Source organism: Impatiens glandulifera, chromosome 7, assembly GCF_907164915.1.
Source record: "Impatiens glandulifera chromosome 7, dImpGla2.1, whole genome shotgun sequence".
Taxonomy (NCBI): Eukaryota; Viridiplantae; Streptophyta; class Magnoliopsida; order Ericales; family Balsaminaceae; genus Impatiens; species Impatiens glandulifera.
In genome coordinates, this window is record NC_061868.1 from 4,321,656 (window position 1) to 4,331,741 (window position 10,086).

The following is a 10,086-nucleotide window of genomic DNA, read 5'->3' on the forward strand; positions in this document are numbered from 1 at the left end:
AAAGTGGCTACTCACCGTATAGGGTTTCTAGAATTTATCGGATTATGAAATTATAAAAAAAAGAGAACATGCACATTGGCCTATGAAATTAAGAAAAAAACAAATCAAATAGGGTATAATGTAAAACATCACTTCAACTTGATTAACAGAATTTGAGTTAGAACAAAAACAAGACATCTAAAATGAAACAAGACTTAATTTATGGATATCTTTAAATCTGAAACTTCGGATATCCTTGTAAGTAGACGTTCTTCATGCCTTCCTTCAGATCCACCTACATCGAGAATGGGACCAATGAGCCCGCTACTGACTTCAAAATGGGGTACGTGGGCCGGAAACCATCTCAAAGATGGTAATTGAACAGGAAAAGGTGGATATGAGTTTGTCGTTAGCTGTGAGGGGGCAAAATGCCTTTGGAGGGGGCATCATACGCGCTTTAGAATCTGGCTTATATGAAAAATATATATTTTATCGAGACATTTACTTTTAGCCATCGCCGAGCATAGTTAACACCAACTCAATCGAAAGAGTATTTCTAGTGTTGGCGCCTTTTTTAGGCATATCTAGACATGAATATGAACCAAAGCAGCAAGAAGATAGAAGGTGCCAAGATGGAATTCTCTATATACTATGTTTCAATAACATAACTCATGAATCAACTCAAAAAATGTAAACAAAAAATGTGGGTTATTTTAAACATTCAATCAACTCAACAATGAAAAATATCGAGTACTAAGGATATATAGCCATTTTAACCAAATAGTCTACATCAAACATGCCCTTAATCTTCATGAAATTTGATTTTTAGCTTTAGAGAGGATTGATTTTGAATTCTTACCTGAAAAAATTTAACCCGATTATATATGTTCACATTGGGTCAAGTAATGAACTGTGTAACTTCTATTAACTCCTATAATGCAAAAAAATTACACAATAATCTGGATCATCCATAAATTTATACCAAGCCAAGTAAAAAATAAAACTAGAATCCAATCATAATGAAGAAAACAAACTTATACCAAAAGGCAAAGAGTCACTTTCCAATGAGATTGTGAAATGTCCGCTTCCAAATATGCTAAAAAAGACTTCATTTGGAAACACTGTTCTTGTCAGATCCATATGGGATCAAAATTAGAAACTGAACTTAGTCTTAGGCTCATTTGGAAACAATTTATGTAGTTGAATCTAGGTCTAGGTTTGGACGGAAAAAAAGGCAACAAATTTAAGAATTTCTGTGTAAGTGTGTAAACTATGTTATGTTCCATATGATTATCTCATCTAAATCAACATCCAGATGAATACTTAACAAAAATAAAGGATTACCAATAAATTTGTTATTGTCGTTTTCTTAAACATTGTAACTAGTTTTCACATGAACCTAAAGGGCTCAATCAATATGAAAATAGCAAAGTAAACCCCACAAGCACTCAAAATGTCTAATTTTCTAATGTGTAAATCATTAGAGGAAAAGAAACTATAAAGCAAAGATGCAAATACATACCGGAGTATAAGATGGAATGTATAACCAACAACCATCTGCTGCACATACTGCAAAAAGATAAGTTGATATTAGTAATCCTGTTTTTTAATGGAACTCTCTATAAAAGAGATGGTCAACAATAGCAGAAAAAACTCGGATGTATAATATCCCAGTGGTGACTGCAACTGGCGGAATAAAAACCACAGGTTGGTGCGCAAATGAATGTCCAATCTGTTTAAATAAAACAGATAAATGAGAAAGGAAACCTTGGGTGAAAAGAATTTTAACATAATTACTAACAACTCTAATATGGAGATGGATATAAAGAAAGATATTTTGTATTTCTCAACAAAATACAGCATCACTATAATAAGAATACATACTCCAAAGCTAACCGGCATAACAGGGCAGTGTCCAACTCCAGCTACATTATTTGGTAAATAAAAAACGAACCCTCAGACACTGGAGAAGCCGGTTTCAAGGGAAGGAATGAAGCTCCTAGCATTAATTCCTGAACAGACATAATAGAGGGGAGGACAAATACAAGATTAATCAAAGGTAAGCAATTAATTCAGTAAAAGGCGCCCCATTTGGAAAACCTTTTTCGGTCAGGTATCTCATATGGATGTGGATTCAGATGACATTTGAAAATAGAACTTAGTATAACACCTTATCTCATTATTAATCAGATCATTCAATTCAACAACCAAACTACCAAATCACCCTTTGATTTTTGTAAAATTTAAATATTAAATAAAAGTAATATTTTAGTCATTTAACCCACGTAACCCCAAATATTCTGTTTTTCAACAAGCAAGGATTTAAAAAATAAGTTTACTTCAACAAAACAAATCTACCTCAAATGAGCTCATAGTCATACACAGATTTAATGAATCCCGAAACATTAAGAGCTCGTTTAATGTGTGATTTTTTTCATAAAAAAACCTTTACCATCAACCATCCTTTCAAGCATCAAATCAATTGATTCATCAATAAAAATACTAAAATACCCTTATCTTATAGTACATTTTAATAATTTTAACTTCAAAAATTCCAAAAAACATACTTTTTCATCAAACAAGAAATTTTCAAATAACCACATAAAAACTTAAATAACCAAGCTCAAAATGTTTTCAAATAGTCACATATGTCTATGTTGGAATACTACTTGTCATTATTAACTATCATGAGAAGCCAGTTCACTAGACTAACCCTTTTCTACACTCCTAGATGATCCATGAGATGTAGGGGCATATGCAGCAGCAGTTGCAGATAATCCCCCTTTCTCTATCCCATCTTTCTTTTCTGTCGGAGATGACAGCAACCCGTGTAAAGAAAAGGTTCAGTAAAAATGTAACATATCAGCTTCAGATGAAAACATGGAGTCAACAGAGACATAGATTTCATCTTTTAGTAAATTTCTACATTTATGTAATTCAATATTCATATAGAACTTGAGATACACCACTATCATGGATCTAAGGGCAGCAATGACAGATCCTCTTCCAATGTGCCTTGTAATCTTTATGAATTTCCTACAGACTTGGTATAATCATAATGATATGCCTAATTCATTTCTAGAACTTGGAAGAAGAGCAATAAAACTATATGCATATGTATCTGAAAAGCAAAAGTTAATATCTGGCACATCTATTTAGGACTAACAACATTGCAATCTTATAATACCAAATCTCAATAACTGTTATAAGAGAAATATAAGAATTAGTTTACCTAGCCCTAATAAGTTGACGAGGCCATTTTAGCCACGTCGGCAAATGGAATAAGCTGTGTAGCAGCAGAGCATCGTGTACCTTCATATATGGAATTAAAAGTTACAATAACAACCGCACTATTGGCAAAATAATTAGGAAAAACAGTTGATCAGTAGTTTCCCAACTAAATGATATATTTGCAACTGGCAAGAATATGCATGAATCATTTAAAACATTGAGTTTCCCAACTAAATGATATATTTGCTAAGATATATGAGATGACATCAATTAATAAATTTATAACTGCGTAAACAACACATTACTTCCATTTATATGATCAGTAGTTTTCTGTAAACATTTATTTCTTTTGTTTACCTTAGATATATAAACATCATTTTGACAGAATTGAAGTGAGAAATTTCCCAAGAAGTGGGATTTACGATTTGGTTCATCACTGCTACTACAGTTCATTGGGCTGATGTTCTTTGTATTCTGACATTGTTAATATTTTTACCAAAGCACACTTTCCTTCGCGCTTCCGCCTTTTGAATGAAAAACTCTCAATACTTATAGTTGTAGCATCCTGAGTTTGCGGGGATGTTAGTATCTATTATTTTATTTTTTTTGCTTATTTCTTTAGTTTACCATATATATATATATAATCAACTCCTAATTTTTTTCCCTGTTTCAATACTTTATACTTTTGAAAAACCAATTAAGGTAGGATGCCAAGGGATATTTATTATGCATTCAGTACTTATTATGGTCTTTCTTCACCACTTTGAGTTTGAAAATTTTACCTACTATTGATATAGTTTACAGCATCATGTTTTAAGAAAAAAAATTATTAGGGAAACTAAAAAATGAAAACAGTAGAAAAAATTAATAAGGGAAAAAGAATAAAAATGCTAATTTATTTATCCACATAATCTAATTTTTAATAACCCACATCAAACAAAATTATTAAGAAATAACTAATATATTATTCAAATAAGGCCCTAGTTTTTCATAACCCGCATCAAAGGAGTCATCTATACAACCTTAACGCGGCTCATGAATTGATTCCTACCGATAATTTCAGAGTTACTCACTCTGGCTTGGACGAGGCTTTCATAGCCGTCATCGGTCAGAACCACAATCATCGGAGCAAACATGCTTTGATAGTTTGTTTTGTATAGGTTTCCTACACACTAGACGAACACCATCCTCAACTAATCATGACATGATGATCAATGAAGATGTTTCTATTTTTGATTGATTTGTTGGTTGTGTTAGTTGATTTCTCACATGTAGTATTGCTGTTAGGCCTTTTGTACTTGGGTCATCTAACTGTAATTGTGTTTATTATTATGGATAATCGGTAGTATACTTCCTAAACTTTGTTTCAATTCTTAGATTGCTCTTTAAATTTGTACTTACAAAAAGTCTCAAATACCTCTCTCACTAATTTTAAAATGACACGTAGACAATACAGGACTTTATTTTCTTTTTTAATTTAACTGTCACAATTTTTACTTATTAATAAAAGAAAGTTTTTTCTATCCTTCTTTCTCATAACTTTTAGTTTTTTTAAACTTGATTTGTGTAACTTTTTTATTTCAGTTTTTTTTTTTTAACTTTTTTATAATTTTTATTCCTTTTTTTCAAAACAATAATCTAAACCAACATAATAATTATTTAGCAACTATTTAAAACATCAAAACCAAAAAAATAATGTATTTTGCATAACATCACAAACTTTAATTGACCTGTGGCCAAACAAGATGTCTGATGAAAAATATCAATTGAGAGACATGATTAATCTCAATACTTTATGCAAAATAAATAACTTTTTGGTTTTATATAGTTGATAAATATTTATTATATTGGTTTATAATGTTATTGTAGTTGATGAAAAAAATAATTAATGTTATAGTTAAGCAAAATAAATCAGTTAGATTATAGTTTTGAAAAAAAAAATGGAATAAAAATATAAAAAAAAAAACATCAGAAAAATTGAAATTAATAAAAAAGCAATCAATTAAGAAAAAGTTGAAAATTTAGGAGAAAAAAAAGGCTGAAGAAAGTTATTAATAAGTTAGAATATATGACAATAATTATAGATGGCAATTAAAATAAAATAAAAAATAAAAATTCACGTCCTAAATTTCAAGTAAGTGAGGAAGTAATTGACTTTGTAAGCATTTTAAGAAGCAACTGGAAATTGAATCAAAGTTCAAAGAGGAAACTACCAATTATCCCATATTATTATAAATAAAAGTTTATTGATTTCAGCAAAAATATTTACATCAAATGGGGTTATTTGTTTAAAAACTGAAATTAAAAATATATAACATGAATTATAGATGACAATCAAATAAAATAAAAAAATCACTTCACTTTTTACGTGACATTAAATGCTTTTAAGTTTTTTAAAGTTATTGAAGGAGATATTTCAGACTTTATTGTAACTAGATGAGCAAAAAAAAAAAAATATGCATTTTAAGAAGCAATATGAGATTTGAAGTAAAATTAGGACAGAAACTACCAGTTATCCTAAAAAATAGAAGAGCAGTTTACTGAATTCAGAAAAAGAAACAGCAAATGGATTATTTGAAATAACCATTTGCTTATTCAAATATCCCCAAATCAAACAAAGCCTAAATGTATTAAAAATTAGGAGCTTCTCCATTTTTGGATTATTTAAAAAAAAAACTATTATCACATCACCTATCATTTCAACCATTAAATCACTAAATTCGTCAACTTAAATACTAAAACATCATTAATTTGTATAAAATTTAAACTTAATAGGACATTTTAATAATTTAACCCAAAAAAAGCACATTTTCATCAAACAAGACATTGATTTCTTAACCTAATTTTTTTTTTCCAAATAACCATATCAAACAAGCTTCAGTGAATTCGAATAAAGAAACAAAAGTTTCCAATCAAACATAAACTAAAGGTGGTGATTCAAGAATCTCGAACTAAGAGTGAAATAAAATTTGTTATCAAAAGAAGTGCAAAAAGATTTGTTGTTTTGTTTCACAGGTCATAAGTAAATGCACATTTAGATCCCAAAACCAAAAGCATTTAGATCCCAAATCCGAAAGCAAGAAAGTATGTAAGAGAGTCAAACTAATGAATCATAGTATAAGATTTGATAGAGAGATTATACCCTTTCCCTTCCATGAGACAATTATTGTCAAGGACGAGGTCTCTTGTTACTGCAGGCAGGGCACTTGTACTGCTTCATATGCTCAGCTTTAGTTGGCGTAATCTTCACACACTTTCCATGAAACCACGTTTCACAAATATCACAACAGATCCAGAATTCATCTGATGAATAGTTCTTCCCACATGCTCCACACAATGTCTCATCTTCATCTTCATCATCTTCTATTTCCACTTCCAGATCGTCTTCATCTTCAACTTTTGACTCTAACGCCGATTTCTGTCCATGATCCTCAGTTACTATTCCCTGCACCACCAAAAATTACAGTAAATGAGTTCATCAAGAGAAAAAACATGTTTAAGGCATGTTTGATGCGGGGTTATTTGAAAATAATATTGTTTAATGAGAGAGTTAATTATTTAGGTCAAATGACCAAAAATACATTTAATGAGTTGTTTGGGAATGCGTTTTGTTTCATCTTGATTATGATTCATAAAAACCTACATTTAATATGTATGAAAAAAATCATAATGATACAGAAAATATAACTATACCTAATGAAGTAAAAATTAACAGAATAATTCTAAAAATTAATCATTATACCAAATGAATAAATCATTTAGACAAATAAAATTCCAGATAGCGCACATAACACAAGCACTTTGACATTTAGAGGAAAGGACAAGGCTAATGAGATATTGCAGAAGTGTAAAAGAATCCATGAGGAAAAATTAAATGATATTCAAAAAATTGGACTTACCATTTTTGAGCTTGACTTGTTGCTGTTTCGGTTATTGACCAAAGATTTCTCAGTTTGTTGCTGCTTCTTAGAAGAACCAGTTACAACTTCAAACACAGTAGGGAGATCATTCATCATCTTGAAAAGTCTCATCCTGGAACAATAAATTCGAAATTTGCATAAAATGTGTAAGAACATAGAATTTTGATCGAATTCAGTCTTACAAAATCACAAAACAAACATTTTAAGCTCATATATCTATGAAACTTCTATTTCTTTTCTTTTAATGTTAAAGTTTGTATGTATATAATACAACTTAAGTTATGTTTTCAAAAGTGATTTCATGTAGATCGGCATCCACATGAAATATATTTTACAGAAGAAAGGGTTTACAAATTAGGTCATCTTGAACACGTGTCACTTGATCTTTTTTTAATAAAGGGTAAACTTTTCATTAATAAGAAAATTGTTATGAACGTGAGAAGCATTCAAAAGAACGTGTCACTTGATATGAAACATTGTATTGAACAATACAACCAGGAAGAAATATTTACCTGTCAGATTTTTTAAAAGCATATCTGGCACTTAGATAGAAAGAAACAGAAATCAACCAAGCATCACTGTGAGCAGCAACGAGAGCTAACCAATGCTTCTTCTGCATACCATCCCTAGAAAAGTTTATGCCAATAGAAGGCTCAGGATACTCTGGAGGCACTTCCTGAAAAGGTACAGCAGCCTCCCACTGCTCATTTGGATATCCATATAAGCACATGTTCTCCTTCTCTGTCAACAACCATATATATATATAATAATCTAATGATACCCAAATAGTACAAGAGCAAACATGAGAATTTTTAAAGCTCTTTCCAAATTCCAATTAATTAATGCAAGAAGAGGTATATGAAGACATATTAAGTACATAATCAGCTTTAAATCAACTATTACAAGAGGGCAGAGAGTGAACAACTAATTTTGATAAAAAAAGACCTAAGTAAATGCAGGATTCAAATATTTAAAATTTGTTAACCTCCTAATTACTTCAAATGTAGTTCTCTCCACAATATGGTTAATGTAGCCAATCTTGTGGCATAATCTCATCAAAGAAAATGTAGTAGTCTAGCTTCCGGGAGATACACAACAGGGAAAACTAGAAGCATCTAATTATTTTGTGCTACTAGCACGGTGATTATGTGCCAATAACATGTGTGCCAAAGGTTCGTAACTCATTCAGCAAAAAAAGAATTATTATTATTAGGGAATGTAATTCAACAAGATCAGCAGTATGTTATAATATTGTGTATGTGGAATATTAGGAGATATTAAATAATATATTGTTGTGCTGTATAAAGACTTTGACCACTAGTTATTCTCTCATCATCTATCAATATAATTATATGTAATCAATCTCTCTTTTCTAGATATTGGAATGAGATAACAACTGAGTTGATAGATAAGAGAGAATGATTACATAGAATTAAATTGATACGAGAGAAGAGAGAGCAAGGAGGGAAATAAAAATTCACAACTACATTCATCGTAATCTTCCCCCACCAACTATCATCTTATTTATAGGCTTTGTAACTGCTATTGTGATAGCTACATAACACTTCAATTTTCCCATCCTCAATTAGTATTTTTTAACCCAAATAATCCTAAAATTCCATAATCACACATTGAACAATCTCTACCTTTCGTATTAAATTGTGGGTGAAACAATGTTCCAAGTATTTTTGATGCACATTTGCAGAGTCAATCTATGATGAAATGAAAGAAGTGCGAGAGTAGTTAAAAGAAATGATGAACTAATCTGGAAGATTGTCCTATGTTGCTACCTATTAAAAGTAGAAATTGGGATAACTTCTAAGATTCTGATCAATCTGCCTTTATGGAGATTATAATTGATTTCTAAAATAAGTATGCCTTTTCGCTTTTATAAGCTATAGGCTAAATATTTTCCCATGTAAGGGTTCCGATCATTCCTTTTCTCGTCTCAATCAACAAATAGTAAACATACCACTGAGTTACTGCAATTGTCGTCATGTAATAAATAGAAGATGAAACTCTATCTAACACCAACTATATAGATCCAATAATTTTCATATCTTTCTCCATCAGCATCTAGATAAATTTCAGCCACGTGCCAGTATTAGAATATCGATACAAGAGGGGTTTGCGGCTAGCAGTTAATTCTGTTATTTAGCCGTTAAGTAGAAATAGAGCATTATGGCGCGAAAGATATTTTGAATTTCTATTTCTCTTCTAGGATTTCTCTCACTTCTCATCTCTAGATAATTCTCTTCTCATCTGAACTCAATTATGTTTGATTCATTGTACTCATCTCATCACATCAATTATATTAAACCTAAACCTAAACATAAACCCCAAACCTAATTCTAGTTCAATGTTTATCAAATAATTGGGGAGTTGAGAGAGGTTCTACCAAAATGAATTGCACTTCATGCAATATATCCAGCTTAAATGACAAGATCTAGGAAGATTAAGAAAATCTTCAATCGAATCTAAACAAACATGCATCAAAATGCAGATGATGTTAGGTTTTCACTTCCAAATCCAAGATGCATGGAAAATTATCACACAGAAAAAGAAGAAAAAACTGTCCAATTCACAACTATAGCCGAAATCTAGAAAAATAACTGTAGTTTTGAATCGGTAAGACTAACCTGGGTCGCACAACTCGTAGAATTGATCGAAATCTGTAGCGAGAAAATGAATTGAGAAAACGTAAGGGGGGACGGCTTGATAAATTTAGCAAAAAAAGAAAAAGAGAAAAAAATACCTGTGGTTAGGGCTTTAAGGATACCGGCTCTCCTGCCTTTGAATTCTAGAAAGATCTCTTCCATATTTCGAAGATTATACTGCGCTGGTCCGACCATTAGAATTGATTGTTGTTTCCTTGAATAGAAAACAACAGAAAGGAAACTCCCAAGTACTGAGATATAGTAGATACAGAGAGAGAAAAGCTTCAAGCAGACTCAAG

The 10,086-nt window shown here is 30.9% G+C and overlaps 1 protein-coding gene across 6 annotated transcripts; it reads right to left on the reverse strand.

Moving 5' to 3' along the window:
- Positions 1-116: 116 nt before the first annotated feature.
- Positions 117-10,086, reverse strand: LOC124944473 (PHD finger protein ALFIN-LIKE 4-like). Of its 6 annotated transcripts, none has more exons than XM_047484732.1 (10): positions 9,886-10,086; positions 9,770-9,802; positions 7,643-7,871; positions 7,110-7,242; positions 6,353-6,655; positions 3,212-3,291; positions 2,693-2,785; positions 1,864-1,991; positions 1,502-1,711; positions 117-274 (listed from the first exon to the last, which is right to left on the reverse strand). In XM_047484732.1, the coding sequence occupies exons 1-5, from the start codon at positions 9,980-9,982 to the stop codon at positions 6,380-6,382; spliced, it is 768 nt and encodes a 255-aa protein (XP_047340688.1). In that variant the 5' UTR covers positions 9,983-10,086; the 3' UTR covers positions 117-274; positions 1,502-1,711; positions 1,864-1,991; positions 2,693-2,785; positions 3,212-3,291; positions 6,353-6,379. The 6 variants fall into 6 exon arrangements, with proteins under 6 accessions (XP_047340688.1, XP_047340686.1, XP_047340687.1 ...); XM_047484730.1 differs by having other exon boundaries at positions 117-443; XM_047484731.1 differs by having other exon boundaries at positions 117-838.